This window comes from Myotis brandtii, unplaced genomic scaffold (genome assembly GCF_000412655.1).
Source record: "Myotis brandtii unplaced genomic scaffold, ASM41265v1 scaffold217, whole genome shotgun sequence".
Taxonomy (NCBI): Eukaryota; Metazoa; Chordata; class Mammalia; order Chiroptera; family Vespertilionidae; genus Myotis; species Myotis brandtii.
The window spans coordinates 2,070,061-2,089,195 of NW_005358137.1; the positions used below are offsets into that span (position 1 = coordinate 2,070,061).

General features: G+C 44.0%; 1 protein-coding gene across 1 annotated transcript in view; it reads right to left on the minus strand.

The window, feature by feature from the left end:
- CFAP61 (cilia and flagella associated protein 61) overlaps positions 1-19,135 on the minus strand; it is a 267,633-nt gene that overhangs the window by 41,016 nt on the left and 207,482 nt on the right. Inside the window, exons 23-25 of the mRNA XM_005865983.2 lie at positions 18,690-19,017; positions 17,059-17,150; positions 9,679-9,884 (exon numbers count right to left, since the gene is read on the minus strand). Of these exons, the coding sequence (XP_005866045.1) occupies positions 9,679-9,884; positions 17,059-17,150; positions 18,690-19,017 (626 nt within the window). The remainder of the gene's footprint in view (positions 1-9,678; positions 9,885-17,058; positions 17,151-18,689; positions 19,018-19,135) is intronic.

The following is a 19,135-nucleotide window of genomic DNA, read 5'->3' on the forward strand; positions in this document are numbered from 1 at the left end:
AGACTTTGACAGTGGTCCACATGGCTTCTTCAATTTAGTCTAATTATTTGTACTCAAGAAAATTAAAAAAAATACATGTGGACTAACATTAACAAACAAAAGTATTTATCAGCATTTTTTATGATTATAAAAACTTTAAAACTAGATGATAAAGAGTCATTACATAATGAGAGCGATGTAATCATTGCATTTTATTTAAAATTTTTTTAATGGTATGAGGCAATTTTCTTATATTTTAAAATAGTGGCACACAATGTTCTATGATTCTGTTTTCATAATACTATATAGATAATGTATTCTTTATGTAATAGGGCATAAATTAGCAGAAATTTAAAAACCAATGAAAATATTAACAGTTGTTACATTTAATGTTAATGTTATAAAAAAATAAAAGCCTTTTAACGTTAAGAAAAAGATCTTCTCTCTGTGTGTCCATTAGGTTTTCTTTGCTTTATGGTGATTGCCAGAGGGAAGAAAGGGTCGGGGGAAGTAGAAGAGGGGACAGGGAGGATAAATGGAGACGGGTGGAGACTTGGGGTGGAAAACACACAATACAGTGTAGGGATGATGTGCTGTAGAATTGTAAACCTGAGACCTATATATTTTACTAACCAATGTCACCCCAATAAATTAAATTTTTTTTAAAAAGAAAAAATCTTGGCTATGAGATGAAATAGTCACTTTTCCTTCATTCATTCATGAGCACTATGCTCAAAGCAATGTTTGTCTAACATGAATAGGACTGAGGCACTTGAAATAAGAATTTACACCTTCCTGATACCTCAATCCAGGCCTTTCTGATAAATACTAAGATGATATGCTAAACCATATTTTTATGCCAAATGAGGCAAATTATTGGAACACACTGGATATTGAGATTTTTAAAAAAGCTCCATGCTTTATGCAAAGTTCCAGGTGCTCATTATTTTAAACATTCATTCCTATGTGAATGGGTGCATTTGTTTTTCTTTCACATTATAATCTTTGGCATGAATATCCAAAGGGACATGCGCTGGCTATAATTTCAGGAAAGTTCCAAACAATCTCCATCCCAGGAAAGGCTAATTCCATACAAATGTCACAGTGGGAAGAAGGAGGTGATACATATTAGAAAAAAAAAACCCAAACCCTAGTCTTTTTTTTGTTTTGTTAATCCTCACCCAAGGTATTTTTTCCATTGATTTTTAGAGAGAGTGGAGGTAAGTCAGGAAAGGCTAATTGCATACAAATGTCACAGTGGGAAGAAGGAGGTGATATATATTAGAAAAAAAACCCCAAACCGTAGTCTTTTTTTTGTTTTGTTAATCCTCACCCAAGATATTTTTTCCATTGATTTTTAGAGAGAGTGGAGGTAAGAGAGAGAGAAACATGGATGTGAGAGAGACACGTCAACTGGTTGCCTCCCACATGCACCCTGACCTGGGGGCCAGGGATGGAGTCTGCAACCAAGGCACATGCCCTTGCCCTTGACTGGGACTCTAACCAGAGACCCTTCAATCTGAGGGCTGATGCTCTAACCACTGAGAAAACAGGGTCCAAACTCTAGTCTTGTAATCAGAGCAATATGACAACTAAAAATGGACATATGTTGTGTCAAATGGAATTTGGCCCCACAGTGGTCTATACTTCCAGATCTCAGGTGGACCATCTCAGTAATGAGGAATGTTTAAAAATGTAGGTTCAGCCCAACAGGCCAGGTCCAAACTCTAGTCTTTTATAAAATCAGAGCAATATGACAACTAAAAATGGACATACGTTGTGTCAAATAGAATTTGGCCCCACAGTGGTCTATACTTCCAGATCTCAGGTGGACCATCTCAGTAATGAGGAATGTTTAAAAATGTAGGTTCAGCCTCGCAGGTTATGTGATGGTGTGAGAAGCACCACTAGGCAAGCCAGAAGGCCCGGGAATGGTCAGCGAGGATCCCCCAGACCAGTGGTCAGCAAACTGCGGCTCGAACCCTGACCAGTGTCCCAAAATACCAACTTCTGTGCATGGGCCACGAAGTTTCAGCGCACTGTACGTGCGCACCCGCACGTGGTATTTTGTGGAAGAGCCACACTCAAGGGGCCAAAGAGCTGCATGTGGCTCGCGAGCCGCAGTTTGCCGACCACTGCCCCAGACGGATCACATAAGCACACCCCATTGAAAACCTTCCAGGGCAGAGAAATAGACTATAATTAAATGACGGGGAAGGAGAATGAAGAGAACAAATTTTGATTTTAGCAAACATTTGAGAACATATCGTTTCTAAGGCAATCAAACAGAACTGGCATTACAGGGAATGAAACAGTCAAGCAGCGACACCTTGATGAGTCTACAGAAAGGCAGGTCCATGACTTGTTAAGTAGCCAAAAGGGAGATTTGCATCTTGGGAGACCTTGTATTCAACAACTTTTAGGTATGTGCCAAAAAACGGACAAGTTGGAGGGGGAAGTCCTATTTTAAGAACATTTGGTAAGTCTGTAAAAATCAGCCCTTAGGATTTAGTGTGTGGTTTCCTACTGTAAACAGCACCGGGCCACTGACTATGGTGGCACCAAAACACTGAAGTCATGATGAAATGACTCCAACTGGAGTCTAATAAATGAATCAGAAGACGCTGTGGGCTGGCAGTGTCCTGCTTTGCAGCTCCGAAGACAGAGTTAGCACAGGGCAGCTTTCCTGAGAGAGTAACTTCTGGAGCTTCACAGTTCAACAAGGTAATGGCAGCTCGTTAAAGCGCCTGCTCAATCCCATTTAGAATAGCGCGCACAGCAGCACTTACCCACTAAAAATAGGCCGCCGAGTGTCTGGGGAAGCGGGGAGGAGGGTGGCGTCGCTGGCAGGAGGGCTGCATGCGGGCAGTCTTTGAGGGATGAGCATGTTAAGATGTGAAAAGAGATAATTTAATCAAGGTTTATGAGTATCTGATGGGCTCATACAAAGAAGCTAGGGCAAGACCTATTCACACCGGTGGGGATAAAGGATGCTACAGACTGTTAATGAAGGCTAAGGGGTGGGGGCAGGGACTCAGCAGGGCCATTGATAAGTGGGGTAAATGACGGTGAGGTAGAGTTAAGACAGCAGGGAGGGCGCCGGACATAGCCTTGTTGAAGGCCCGTGACAGGGACTTTGTGGCTCCCACCTTGAAGCTCCCTCTGTCCCCAGGCCCTGCGGGAGGGGCAGTACCACAGGGTGGAAGGTGCTGCTCATTCTAAACATCACCAAAGGACTTAGGGGGCCGGGGGGGGGGAAGGGCAGTACCACAGGGTGGAAGGTGCTGCTCATACTAAACATCACCAAAGGACTTAGGGGGCTGTGGGGGGCGGGGGGATTGCAAGGTTTGCCATAGGCGTGTGCATTTGTGCGTGTGGGGCACAAGTGCTCTTAAGAGGAAGATTGGGAAAAATCTTTAGTAACATTTGTCATGTGAGTTTTAAATGCTGGTTGGTTCAGAAATTAACTCATGATACAAATGGACTCCATTCTTTTTCCAAAGCGATCAATCATTCTCTCTCTCTCTCTCTCTCTCTCCCCACCCCCCTCTCGTACACACACCCACAAGCGCACGCACATGCAGAGTCGCCAGTGGTGAACTTTTTTTCATTGCCAGTGGTTTGTGCTGGCGCTCTGAGGTGAAAACAGAGACTAAAATAAGGTAGAATCCAAGCCGGCCTGGGCCGCAAACCTGCATCGCGCTGCTGTCCTGTGACAGCTGCCTGCCTGTGTATCCTGGTGGCTGACTGCTTGGCCTCCACCACGTGTCCCTAAATGGATCCAAGCAAGTCCCACTGCAGGCAGCAGGAGCCACTGCTCACGAGGCCTCGACTGCCACAGCGTCTGCCCCCCTGGCATCACCAGGGCCTGCGCTGTTCTGGCCCTGGATGGTGTGAGATTCGATTGGAGGAAGTAGGAGAAAGAAGCCAGAGGTTTCCTTTGAAACTGGAGAAGAATTTGATCTTGAGGTCAGGCCTGACTGGCAGAGATAGAGCACCTGGTCAGCAGTCAGCCCTCCCGGAATAGAGAAAGGTGCCCCCAGACGTAGTGGGTAGAAATTCACCCAGATTCGAACAAGAGATGTGGCTGGTGTTGCCGGCGAGGTCAGGGAAACAATCTGTAATCTCATCGCAGCCAAAATCAGCTACACCATCCCCTGCCTGCTTGGAAAGAGACTCGCCGGCCCATCTGACAGCAGACAGGGCAGGCAGTGCTGAGCCAGGAATTAGCCCTGGGATCTGGCAGCATTTCACGGCACTCGAAAAGAATGCGGCCACAGCTGCAGGCACACAGTAACACGCGTGTGGGAGGGACTGACAGGCATGGCGTTGCCCTCAGGACCTCACTTCAAATGACCAGCGACCTCTTGGATAAGCAGCCACCATTTTCCTGCCCTCTACCCCCTCCTTGGTTCTTTCTTACAGATGTCAGTTGGTACGTCCTGTTGTCCAGTGTCATCCCGTCTGCCATTTTAAATATTCACTCCTAGCAAATCAAATTAACTTAAAATTATCATTACCATCAGTTAACAACTGCACCCTGACCAGCATCCCAAGCTCACAAAGTCATTCTGCTTCAACATCACCTTCTTCTTGGGGGAAACCAAGCCAGCCAGGGCTTTTGGATTTGGTTTAACGTGAAAACATTTTCTTTGCAGAGATAACTCGCAGCATTTTTCTCCCCACCTGGTAGAATTTTGCTTTAACCAGCAACTGATTCTCCTCTAACTCAAGTATTTTGGGTAAGGTTGGAAGCAATGATAAATAAAATACTCTGCACTAACTAAGGAACAAATGAATTCATTTTCTGAATGTTTTTTCCTTTATTTTAGAAAAAATTTCAGGTAAGTCTAAAAATTAAAAAAATATATATTTTTATTGATTTCAAAAAGGAAGGGAGATGGAGAGGGAGAGAGAGATAGAAACATCAATGATGAGAGAGTCATTGATCGGCTGCCTCCTGCACACCCCCTACTGGGGATTAAGCCCGAAACCAGGCATGTGCCTTTGACTGGAATTGAATCCGGGACCCTTCTGTCCACAGGTCAATGCTCTATCCACTGAGCCAAACTAGCTAGGGCATGTCTACAAAAATTTAAAGGAGGGAAAGCATATGACTAAGGAATTTGATAGTTCATCAAAATAGCCTCCTCCTATATAATAAAAGGGTAATATGCAAATTGACCCTAACAGCGGAACGACCAGAACAACCGCTCAATCAGTCACTATGAGGCGCACTGACCACCTCTCAGTCCCTTTCCCCGGCCGGCAGGCTCCAATCGCCCAATGGCAGTTAGGGAAGAGGGCCCTGATCGCAGGCCAGGCCTAGGGACCGTACATGCACACGAATTTCGTGTGCCAGGCCTCTAGTAGTTTATAATTGAAAGCATTAGGAAAATATCCTCATTCATAAAAGGTTTCAGAAATTAAATACTTTTTCTGGGGAAAAAATTAAAATCCATGCATGATTAAAATGCTTAGCAAGCGAGTAATTAAAACAATATCTGATAAAGAATGTCTATAAAATATGTATGGCAAATGTCATATACTTAATAAAAAACGCATTTCCTTTAAAATTAAGAATGAGGTAAGGGTGCCATCTCTCACTACTTCTGTTTTATCTTCTACTGCAGATATTAGCCAATGTAGTAAGACAAGAAAAAGAGATAAAAGTTACAAAGATTGGAAAAGAAAAAATAAAACTGTCATTATTTGCATACAATGTATTTTTTTCTGTGTGGAAAATTTAAAAGAACCTATAGGTAAATTATTTGAATGAACGAGAGTTTAGAAAATTTGCAGAATACAAAACCATACAAAAACTTAGTGCATTTCTATACAACAGCAATCAATAAAAAATAATATTTACAACAGTAAAGAAATCAAGACCTATACTATGCTATGCTATGATACTGGACTTAATAACAAAGATGTCAATTCTCACCTAATGAATCTAAGTTTTAATACATTTGCTATCAAGTCACAGAGCTTGACAAGTTTACATAAACCTATTGGAAAAGCAAAGGGATAAAAATATCCAAGACACCCCAAAGAAGGCAAACAGATTACGTTAAAATTAAGAACATCTGTTAATTGACACCATAAATAAGTGGAAAGACAAACCTCAAAATGGGAGAAGTTATATTAAGGATACATAACCAACATAAGTTTGCATCCAGAATATATGAATGACCCTGTAAATCAGGAAAAACATGACACACAAACAAAACATGGACAAAGGTCATAACAGGAACTACCACAAATGGCCCATAAACAAATAAAAAGGCACTAAATTGTCATTAATCAGGAAAGGGAAAATTAAAACCACAGGAAGACACCTTTTCAAACCACCAGAATAGACAAATTTTAAAGCATAACAGTGTAAGGCAGCGGTTCTCAACCTGTGGGTCGCGACCCCTTTGGCGGTCGAACGACCCTTTCACAGGGGTCGCCTAAGACCATCCTGCATATCAGATATTTACATGACGATTCCTAACAGTATCAACATTACAGTTATGAAGTAGCAATGAAAATAATTTTATGGTTGGGTCACAACATGAGGAACTAACTGTATTTAAAGGGCCAGAAGGTTGAGAACCACTGGTGTAAAGATTGCCAGGGTTGTGAAGGTGCTCTCATGCCCTGCTGGAGAGGGTTCAATAGATAAAAACTACTTTTGGGAACATTTCAGCATCACCTAGTTCACCCGAGAGAATTTCTTGCAGCTGTGGTTGTGGCATCAAACTAGGGACAATTTAAATACCAATTAATGGGAAAACGGATGAATAGTGACACAGTTATATAAGGGAATACTATACAGCAGGGAAATAATTGAACTGCACTACAAACATCACCATGAGGGACCTTATAAACATCGTGCTAAATGGTATTGACTTTCTCTAGTCAGCCACAAAATCAATTCAAAGAAGGCAAAAGAAATTGATCTACTTTTTAGGAAATCATATATATGTGGCACATTTTTATTTTTTTATTTTTTTACTAGAGGCCAGGTGCACGAAAATCATTCACTGGGGGAAGGGGGGGTCCCTCAGCCCAGTCTGTGCCCTCTCACAGTCCAGGACTCCTTGGAGGATGTCCACCTGCTGGCTTCTGGCTGAGCAGCGCTCCCCCTGTGGGAGCCTGGCTGAGCAGCGCCCTCCCCCTGTGGGAGCGCACTGACCACCAGGGGGCAGCTCCTGCATTGAGTGTCTGCCCCCTGGTGGCCAGTGTGCATCATAGCGACTGGCCGTTCCACGGTTCAGGCGATTTTCATATTAGGCTTTTATTATATAGGAGGATTGTTGACACTATTACAGATGTTTCCATACCCCCTTCCTGCCTCCCCCATCTACTCAGCCCCACCCCCCTCCCTCTGGCTATCACCACACTGTTGTCTGAGTCTATGCCCTGCCTCCCCCATCTACTCAGCCCCACCCCTCTCCCTCTGGCTATCACCACACTGTGTCTGAGTCTATGGGTTATGTATATATATTCTTTGGCTAATCCCTTCACCTTTTGTCATCTAGTTTCTCATGCCACCCTCCCCTCTGATAGCTGTCAGATTTTCCGCGTATCCATGCATATGTTTCTAATGTTTGTCAGTTTATTTTTAAAAAATATTTTTATTGATTTCAGAGAGGAAGGGAGAGGGAGAGAGAGATAGAAATATCAATGATATGGCTGTCTCCTGGACACCCCTTACTGGGGATAAAGCCCACAACCTAGGCATGTGGCCTTGAGTGGAATCGAACCTGGGATCCTCAGTCTGCAGGCTGACGCTTTATCCACTGAGCCAAACCAGCTAGGGCTGTCAGTTTATGTTGTTCATTAGATTCCATATCTTAGTGATATCATATGGTATTTCTCTGACTGGCTTATTTTACTTGGCATAATAATCTCCAGGTCCATCCATACTATTGCAAAAGGTAAGAGTTCCTTCTTCTGGGGAGCCTCATAGTATTCCATTGTGTGAATGTATCACAGAAGAAGCCATGTTGAGACTGGTAGGAAGGGCAGAGACCAGAAAGGGGCTTGCCCAGAGAGGCATGAAGCCTAGATCCCAGCCAAGCTCCCCAGCTTGCAGTGCCAGAGCCAGGAAGAGGGGCCCACATAGCATCCAGCTGTGACAAGCAGCAAGGTTTCTGTTGGCCACGGAGAGGCAGAGCCCACAGGAGACACAGGCACCCTCTTAAAGGGCCCCCACACAAAATTTCTTTCGCAGCCCATCACGCTGGGCTCCAGTGGAGGGAGAGCAGGGCAGACTGGAGTTGCCTGAGGAGAGTCTGGGGGTTTGTGGCTTTGGAGAAAGAGGTGGGGAACAGCCAAAAGATACCGTAAACCGGCCCTGTCATCACTTTGTTTTAGTGTAAATAGAGGAAAATGCTCCTTTCTAAGCACCAGACTATACCAGAAGTAGCTTTCTACTCTGGAATATTAGCCTTCCTAGAGTTGTAGGATAAACAAGTGTTTTAGAATTTGAAAGATCAAGATCTAGATCACCCAGTCAAACCAACCTGCCAGCGCAGAATTCCCTTAACAATATCTCAGACAAATGGCCGCCTTTCCCTGCTTGAGCACAAGCTGGGTGGAAGACAGCTGGGGTCATGAACAGCATGTTTGTGGTTGTGGAGTTCTCACCAGGACTAAGTGCTTTCCTATCCTGTTCCCAGAATTACCTCTTAAATTTCTGACCACTGCTCTTACCAGCCCTGGGTCAAAGGAACTCGAAAATCATCGCATCCAGGCCTACCCACGGTGTGGAGGCTGTAATGGGTGCATCTGGGATTCAGGCCTGTGCATGGCCATGGGAGCTATGTGTGGATACATCTGGAGTCCATGCACTTCCCCATGTAACTCTCCACCTTCAATGCTAGTGCTCAATGCTAGTGGTCAGATGTTATTTACTATATGAGAACTAGAGGCCTGGTGCATGGATTCGTGCACCAGTGGGGTCCCTCAGCCTGGCCTGCGCCCTCTTGCAATCCAGGGGATGTTGGACTGCTGGTTTCGGCCTGATCCCTGCAGGCCCTGGAGGGGGTCAGGCCAAAACCGGCAGTCCGACATCCCCCAAGGGATATAGTAGTGCGAGAAGCGGCAGGCGGCCAGGGAGGAGCCTGAGCCGGCCCAGGCGGCGCACTGCTCCAGCTCATCCCTGCCGCTGCCGCTGCTGCTCATAGCGCTGCCGCGGAGGTGGGAGAGGCATGCAGTGCCGCAGCTGCGCTTGCCAGCCATGGTGTCTGGTGCCCATCGGTCAGTTGAGCAGCACTCCCACTGTGGGAGCGCACTGACCACTAGGGGGAAGCTCCTGGGTTGAGCATCTCCTCCCTGGTGGTCAGTGTGCATCATAGCGACTGGTCGACCAGTTGTTTGGTCATTCGGTTGCTTAGGCTTTTATATACAGTGGAGCCTTGACTTACAAGTTTAATTCGTTCCGAGACCGAGCTCGTTAAGGAGCTCGTTAACTCAAATCACTCTATCAACTCAATGCAAAAAATTGTCCGAGAGACAGCTGGTATCTCAAAAAACTCGTTAGTGGGACACCTGTAAGTCAAGGCCCCACTGTATATAGATGAAATCTCTGCCACTCTAGCTTCTCCCATGGATTCCTGTTTTGCTATCTGGTATATCACAAAACACACCCTTCATTCATAAGACACTAGTATTGCATTTCCCCTTAGTACAATGCACGGTCCAACTTACCGGTAGAGATCTGGGATCATCTTGTTCTCAAACCGAGCACACAGGTTGTTGAGGAGTTGCTCATGCTGCCCATACAAGCGAATGTAGTTGGAGGTAGGGAAAGGCTCCTTAGAGAGGCACGTTATGGCCTCCACTATTTTACAGTCGTTAATATGTATTCGGAAATAAGTGCCTCTTTTTGCTTTACCTGTTACTATTTCTGTACCCTGGAGGGGAATGGATCAGAAAAAACAACATTAGAAACATTTCTGAACTTTGGGAACTTTATCATAGCAATTAATTTTCCAAATATAACAAACTAGGTTATATCTTATGGCTCGTTGCAAATAACTCTAACAGATATTGACTAAACTCAACAGAAGATAGCTGTGTCTGAAAGCACAGACTTGGACTTAATGACTAAGTGTTCCTCGGGATGTTTTAATCTGTGATTGCATTGTTCAGAGTTTCTAAATTAGTTGCTAGGTTACAGCCAATTCTCTAATCCTCAAAACCTCACACAGCTAATATGTGGGGCTGGGTTTACTCTGCTCCATAATGTGTGTTAAGACTGCTCATTTTCGTAGTTTTTTCACAGCACTGTTTTGAGAAAACCTCCTAGCCAAAAATGATCAGAAAGAATTTCACTTTTTAAAGTTTATTTAAATAAAGGAAATGAGTAAAAGGCGAATGTCTGACAGGTTGGTTTGGGGAGGTTTGGCTGTTTGGGAAGGTCTGTTTCCAGGGAGAAGGTTCAAGTTTATGGAAATACACGTACACATTCTGCAGGCCACATTTTCGCTTGTAGCTGTCAAAGCTTTATGTCCCCTAGAGACTGGCTGACACTGCCATGGAAGCCCAGATGACAAGGAAAGATGACATTCTATTCCATGTCACCACCACCTTTCCTATTTCAGCCCCTAATGACTACCGACCTACCAACCAGGACACACTCCCCACAGGCTCAGGCAACCAAACTGAGAACCTGTGGCAGACAAATAGGTTTTGTTGATGGTGGATGAACCTTCAGTTTACCCCCAGACTCTGAACTTAGACTCAGGGTCACACTCAATAAATCTCTCCTGAGTGCATATAGATTTAAGGTTTTGCTCTGAACTTGAATGTGGCATTTATAAATCCAAGGCAAGTTGGACTACACTGATCTCAAACATTTACTTAGTCCTGGACATCCCCTGGGGATTTTGTCTAAACAAGGACACACAGTTTAACTGGATTTTTAAATATATTGAAGCAACCGGTGGGTGTTTGGATATCATATGGCAAAAACCCTGAGAAGGTACAAGGTGAGGTTTACAGGAGGGATATCAGGTAAATCCTGGGCCAGCCCCAAGTATGTGTGAGAAATTGGGTGTTTGGGGTGGGAGGGAGAGCAAACATAACTTAGTAAAAGGGTTGGGGGGGGGTGCAAGCTGCCCATCATTCATAGAGATGGATGGATACAGAGAGAAAATCTACCTGCATAGGAAAGAATTAAAAAGAACAATTCAGCAAGGCATTACCTAACAAAACAATGGTACATCCTAATGATAAGGTACAACACATCCAATAGAATTTATTGGTAAACTGTATTTTTATAATATAGGGAAATACGTTTACAGTACATTTTATACTATAGAAGCAGTTTTAAAATGTACAGATAATTCCCTTTTTTAATCAAAATTTTAACAAATGTCATTTTCTGAGGTTGGGAGACTGGGTCATTTTTGTTGTTTCTCTTCCTGTTCATTTGGCTACATAGCATTTCTAGTTTTTAAACAATGACTACCACTTCTAAAATGATAAGTTATTTTAAAATACTCTGGCTGTGCTGTGGCAATGAACTAGACTTCTGGTGAAAAAAATTGAGAGGAAGAGAAATGAAACAGAAAGCAGAAGAAAGAGGGAAGAACGGGAAGGAGGAAGAGAGGGAGAGAGGAAAAGAGGGAGAGAAGGAAGGAAGGAAGGAAGGAAGGAAGGAAAGAAGGGAGGAAGGGAGGAAGGGAGGAAGAAAGGAAAGAAAATAGGGAGGAAGGAAGAGAAGGAGGGAGGGGGAATGTAGCAGGGGGAGAGGGAGGGAGGGAGGGAGGGAGGGGGAACTGTGGCAGGGTAGGGTTTGTCAGGAGAAGAGTTTGGAAAAAGCCAGCTTGAGCCACAGGCTGCAGACTTTCTGGTGTCCTTATCTAATCGCCCCCTTACCCTTTGTTCTTGCCACAGCATTTTTCTGGTCCCAGATCACCACACACACTTTTTAATTCAGATCTGTTTCCTCAGGAATTCTTTTTTTAAAAAAATATTTTTATTGATTTCAGAGAGGAAGGGAGAGGGAGAGAGAGATAGAAACATCAATAACGAGAGAGAATCATTAATCAGCTGCCTCCTGCACACCCCACACTGGGAATCGAGACAGCAACCCAGGCACGTGCCCCAACCAAACGGGGAATCGAACCATGACCTCCTGGTTCCTAGGTCGATGCTCAACCACTGAGCCACACCACCTGGGCATCCTCAGGAATTTTTGACTTCTCAGATGGAGCAATGAACACACCAGGCTATGGCACTTGGCATCACAGAATAATCTCTCATCACAGAATCAACTCCATCACAGCAAACACTATTTCTGAATTAAATACACATAGACTATGAGAGTGACGAATGTGCCCTTCATGCACCTTTCTAACACCTGATGCAAGACTTAAAGGCCATTTGAGTTGGTGCCAGCAGCTTTAGGCTGGGAAGGCCCTTTGCAGGAGGGATGCCTGGGAAAGCTGAGTGAGTGCCTGAGGAGGGCCACTCCCTCGCAGTGGTGGGAGGGTGGCTGGGGTCCCAGAGAGAGGGCCCTGTCAGCAGCTTTGGCACAGTTTTAGCACCAGGCTTCTCCAGGGCTCACTGAAGAGCAGAGTCAGCCACCCCACAAGGTCATGACCCCTCCTCCTCCTCTTTAAAATTTCTTTATGCTGAAGGATTAAGAAAGGGAACCCAGGCATCAAAGGGGCACCCCACGAGATGTGCCCAAGTGGCTGACAAAGTTTTAACCTGGCAGCCTTTCTCTAAACACTCCACCTTCCACTCACAGGTCCTGTGTTTAGCGGGGATGGTCTGGGCCACTGTGAGGTGGAGCCCAAGAAGGCTGCTGGCCGACAGCAAGGAGTCTGAGCAGATGAGCCCTTGGATGTCAGCCGGGTCCAAGAAGGCTGCCTTGTCAGCATCATTCTCAATGACTTTTTATCGCGATCTGTTTGTTTGGGGGCTATTTTTGGTCTCACTTTTTAATTTAAAAATTGGATTCTAATCTTTGGGTTGCCTCTGTATGTTTTCGCACATCATGGCTATGAGGGCTTAAAGAATGCAGAAAGTGGTCGCGCTGGAGAGAAAGAAATGACTTGTGCTATGATGGCTAATATTAACAAAAGAAGTAATTGTGTCCGCTTCATGAGATGTGGCACTCTGTTACCTCAGTGGGGGTGGGGCGCATTCTGGGAATTTGGAATGCCTCAGCATTTTTGTACTGACATTAAGGACAATTCACCTACAGATGGGTTTCTCAGACAGATTACCGTTGGAGGGCCAGGCAGACCCATCTACATTTCTTAGGTCCTTCCTGTGCGGTTGCTCACAGATTGGGAAAAGCCTGCCTCTCCTCCCAGAAAATCGCTCCCCTAATGACAAGGCAGCTCCCAGCTCTGCCATCCCCTGAGGGGTCCTAGGAGTAATGATGATGGTTTCACACACTTTCTAATTCTGGGGTGTGTGTCCAGTTTCTCCTTTTATGTATATAAGCAAGTTATTAGGAAACTTGGATCTTGAATGTAAGATTTTAATGAAGTAACTGGTTCCGGTGTGTTTCTTTTTCCTTCCTTTGGATACAATCACCCTTTCAAGTTTCTTTATGATTTTGACAAAAGTTGGGAAATGGCTCTGGAATGTATGCCAAATGGAAGACACAGGATTAATCAAACCTGGTGTGCAAGAAATGGAGTTCCCAAGTCTCATGATAAACGCACAATTTTAAATTTAATGGTATCCACGGCAGAACTTGTTGTGACAAATTCCTTTGCTCTGTGGTGTACAGCCAACAAAGCATGTGGACTGGAATCTGTAAAGATTAGTTCATTATGGAGACGACTTGAGGTCCCTTTCTTCCTTTTGTCAGACTACCTCTCAGAGAGCTCATGAATTAATAAAGACACTTCTTACTAAACATCCCAATTCATGAGCGCTATGAAAGTCCGAAATCTGCACTACATTTATGGTAAAAATAGGAATTTCGTTTCTTTAGTGAAATATTGTTCAGTAGCTCCACCCTTGACCAACTGGCTATATTTAGGTGATTGCCTGACCATTTTGGCAACAATTTTACTTAATCAAACTAATTCCAACTCCAAAAGATTGCCATGGAACCATCCTACATTTTTTTTTCTGGGAGAATAAAATGGAAAAAAAAACCTGTTTAGATCTTCTGTACTTATTAAAAAGGAGGCACACCTGGCAAAATGGTTCATTACAGTCAGGGATCCTGTTCAAATACCGTCATCGTGCCAGCCAAAGGATCTGTTCATGTGGCCTTCTTATTCAGACCCTCATTACCTAAAAATCCCCTTGGCTCCTCCTCGGACTTTATTCAGAGACAGCCATGGCTCATAAATAAAAGACACTGTGCGTAGGAAATCACAGTGTCCTCAAAGGATCTGGTTCTGTCTGAAACCACGCCCAGTATTTTTCATCTTGAACATCTTTGGCTCCAATTACTTATCTACGATGACCAAAGCGCTCAGCCTCTGCACACATCATCTGGGCTTCATCCCGTTCATGAAATGCCCCATCTCATCAGTGGCAGATTGTATTCCACAAAGATGGCCACAACAATATCCTCCATCGCTCACAGTCTTCTACAATAAGACCTTGACACTCTTCCCACTGAGAGATGAACTCTACGTCCCTTCTCCTTGAATCCTGGTGGGCTGTGACTGGGCCAACCGAGGGCGTGAAGGAGGTGGTGCTGTGTGACTTTCGAGGCCGGTCATGGAAAGCAATGCAGCTACTAATTGCTAGTGGGGACACTTGCGCTCAGAGCCCTGAGCTGTCACATAAGAAATCTGACGACTCTGAGGTTGCCAGGCTGTGAGGAAGCCCAGGTCACACGGACAGCTCCGGTGTGATGCTCTGGTCAGCACGCTGTGTTTGAATCATTCCAGCCCTTCAGAGGATCCAACCATTGTGTTGCCTCTAACCTTCAAGTCTCTGCGCTGAGGCCCCAGACATTGTGGAGCAGTGACAAGCCCTTCCCACTGTGTCCTGTCTGAATTCCTGACCCACAGAATCTGAGCAGAACCAAATGGCTGCTTCATTTCTGTGACATAGCAACAGAAACTGGAACATTATTTGCTTCGATCCTTTATTTGTAAGAAAATCTTTCATTAGACCACATATAAAAAAGCACCCCTAAAAGAGTCTGGGAGAGGCCCGAGGCAAATAAGGTTTAAACACAGCATTTTCCCTTTCCCTGGAGGAAACAGATTTCATTATTTATCTGGAACTATGATTAACAACATCCACCACTGATTGGTCACCTGTTTTGTTCCTAAAAGGCAGTTTTACTCTATATATGATCCCTAAGAACCACAGACACCCCGATAAATGGAATAATTTCTCCAAAGTCCATGGGAAGTATATGGAAGAGCTGGGATTCCAACTTCCCGAAGGGAGAAGGGTGAGGGGCCAAGAGTCTGGACAGTTTGAGTTTGCCCCCCTTTCGAGGAATTTTCCAATAGTATCCACTTACATCTCACTGACAAGAACCTGCCACGGGGCTGATTGTATTCTGAAGGAAATCTGGGAAATGTGATTACTTTGGTCATTATCATTAACACCCCAAAATACTCAGGAAATGAAAATGGCAACAGAGGTTATGGTGCCAACTTCCAGTGTCTGACTCACAAAAAAAAAAAAAAAAAAAAAAAAAAAAAAGCAAACGTGACACGTCAGAAAGAAAACCCCCAGTTGACCACAAACACAACTTTGGGTCCATCTGTCAGAGAATTTTATTTGAGGAGCCTGCCACCTGACCAACCACATGTGTCCTTCTGGTTATCTTGGACCCAGGGACGTCCCCTCATTACACTTCTGCATCTTCTGGATGGTCCTTCTTGTGTAATTCAGGGAGGGCAGAAGAACAACAGGGTTTCACGGACATTCCAAACCCTATGCAATTCACTTGCTATGTTGCCATGAAGGTAGTTGTTTTAGTTATCTATTGCTGTATCACAGGTTACCTCAAAACTTAGTGGCTTAATGTCCTTCAATAGGCGAATGAAGAAGTAAACTGTGATACATTCAGATAATGGAATGCTATTTAGCACTAAAAAGAAATGAGCTATCAAGCCATGTAGCACAAATACATATTACAAAGTGAGAGAAGCAAATGGGGTGAATGAAGAAGTAAACTGTGACATTCAGATAATGGAATGCTGTTTAACACTAAAAAGAAATGAGCTATTAAGCCATGTCACACAAATACATATTACAAAGTGAGAGAAGCAAATGGGGGTGGGGGGAGAAAGAGGGAAGTGGAAGAGGGCATAGAGGGATAAAATGGCGATGGGGAAAATTAAATTAAATTTGAAAAAGAGAAGCCAATCTGAAAAGGCTCCATACTACACAATTCCAACTATATGACATTCTGGATAAGGCAAAACTATGGAGATGGTATAAAGATCAGTGGGTTCCAGGAGTTAAGGATGAGAGAAGGATAAAGAGGTGAAGCACAGAGGATTCTTAGGGTAGTGAAACTACTCTGTATGATACTTTAATGATGGATACATGTCATTATACATTTGCCCAAATCCCTAGAATATACAACTCTAATGTAGACTATAGACTTCGGGTGGTAATGATGTATCAATGTAAGTTCACCAATCATAACTAATGTGCCACTTTGATTGGGGATGTTGATAATGGGGACAGTATGCATGAATGGGAGCGGGGGTATATGGGAAATCTCTGAATTTTCCTCTAAATTTTGCTGTGAACCTAAAACTGCTCTTTAAAAAATCTATTAAAAAACAATCAGTGGGTAAAAACAATAAGCTTGTATAAACTGGGAGTGGTGCAAGTTTGAAGCTGTAATATCTTTCGTGACCTAGCACTGGAAGTCTCAAACTGTCATTTCCACAAAATCCTGTTGGCTTCAGGGGTCAGCCCTATTCAGCGTGGTAGGGGAGCACACAGGGGCATGAATACCAAGAGGCAGGAGTCATTGAGGGCCATCTTGAGGGCTGGCGACTGCAGTGGCTTTCTGATGCATGAACCAATACGTTACACTAAAGATCTGAATAAATAATTTTTCACCCCTGTACACGAAGTGTTATATTTGAAAGTTAAATGAAATTTAGGAATAATACTTACAAAATCTGGCTGGGCCATTTGTACCTCCAAGGGAGATGGAATGGCAGGCTTGCTGATATGCAGATAATGGTAAGACCCAGGAAGAATGCCTCCTAGAGGAAATGGCAAGGTTTCCACATTTTAATTAATTGTTAATAAGGTAGGTAACATGTTAATAAGGTGAGTGAGCTTATATCTGTACTACAGGACAAATGGAGATGCCTATAATGGTGTATGCTACTCAAACATTCCCAATAAGGACTGGGATGGCTGGGATTTACTTAACAAAATCAGTGTGAATGTACCATTATACCCCATAATGTAGCCAACAGTGCTCCAAGAAGATATGCTAAGCTGATCTTGTGTATCCTTTGATTTCTCATAACTCCTGTCACTCTACCTGCCAAAGCCAAACCAAGACCTTTAGAGTCTAAATGTTGCAATGGTTTTCCCCATCATTCCTCCAATATTTAAAAAAATATTTTGAAAGTGAATGTTATAAGGAAAATCAATACATTTCTTGTTCAATGTTGTAGAAAACGATCATTATCAAAGTATTAATATTTCTAGTTTGTCCCAGAAGTATGAGCCTGACCTAACTCTGGTCTCTGACACCCATCCCTTCTCTTCCTCTTTCCCCTGGTCTCATCGAGAATGAGAAGCAGAGCAGGACTTCTCTGAGGCCATTTAGATAGGTAGAAAAAGATAAGATCTGGAATATAGGGCTTTTGTCTCTTTAGTCTGATGTCTATTTACTGGCTTAGGGTCCATGGACACCCTCGGACAGTGGTCGGCAAACTGCGGCTCGGCTAACTACGGCTTGCGAGCCACATATGGCTCTTTGGCCCCTTGAGTGTGGCTCTTCCACAAAATACTGACTTCTGCGCATGGGCCACGAAGTTTCAATCGCACTGTACGTGCGCGCCCGCACGTGGTATTTTGTGGTATTTTGTGGAAGAGCACCACACTCAAAGGGCCAAAGAGCCGCATGTGGCTCAAGAGCCGCGGTTTGCCAACCACTGCCCTAGGGGGGGGGTCTATGGATGGTTTGGGTATTAGTCCTTCAACCTTTTGGAAGTAAACAAAATTTTGTAAGTATATGCATTTTTTTTTTCTAGTAGAAGGTCTGTAACATTCAAAGACACTATTTCCAAAGGTATCTCTCAACTCTCAAACATAAAGAAATCCTGTGTTACTCATATGATCTCCTTAGAGGTCAACAAGACTTAACAGATGAATGTGACGTTTACAGCTGCAAATGGTTTGGCTTATCCATCCAGATAGCAGCCAAGGCCTGGGATGCTTGGAAGGGTCTCTTTATCTCTGAACTTATAGTGAGAATGAAAGTTTGGGAAGACGTCAAAGCATTATACCATTATGACAAGTTGTGAGTAACTTCTGATCATGCTCCAGTCTGCTTAAACACAGTTATTATATAGTCTATAATAAATGCTAAAATTGCAAAGGACCATGATAATAATAATGCTATGTCCATAATAAATGCGTAAAAAAATGAGAGAGAGAGCCCTCCTCTGTTTCTGTGCAGAGAGGTCTCCTCACCAAGCCTAAGAGAAAGATGGAGGGCTGCCCTGAGCACTGACCCAGACCAACTGCTGGCTTCATCAGGGGGAAGAAGGTGGCTTACCACACACCTTGGATCTTGGCTGCCTTGTACGTGGGAATGAGTCGGTCAAGATCAGCCGGTGGCTCGGTCACAGGCTCGAGGGTTGGATCAAAGAGACAGAGCATAGCTGCTGCCAGTTGGAAGCCAACTTCTTTGGAACTGAAGTTTCTGTGAGACCAATCCCTTGAGTAATATCTACTGGAGTATTTGGTGAGGGAGCCAGCAGCTCTGATGGCTATGTCATTGGTGTGGAAGTTCGCATCGATCACAAGTCGGCCATCATAGACAAGACATGCATCATTGAATGCTTTAAATGTTTCATAATCCACATTCTTCTCACAGAAGCTGAAGAATACCTACCAAGTGAGCAATTACACTGTTACTTAGTTATCACTCTTTACCTTCCCAAGAGTGTGAACAATCAACAGGGGGACACACACACAAATCTAGGTCTACTAAAAGTTTGTTATAATC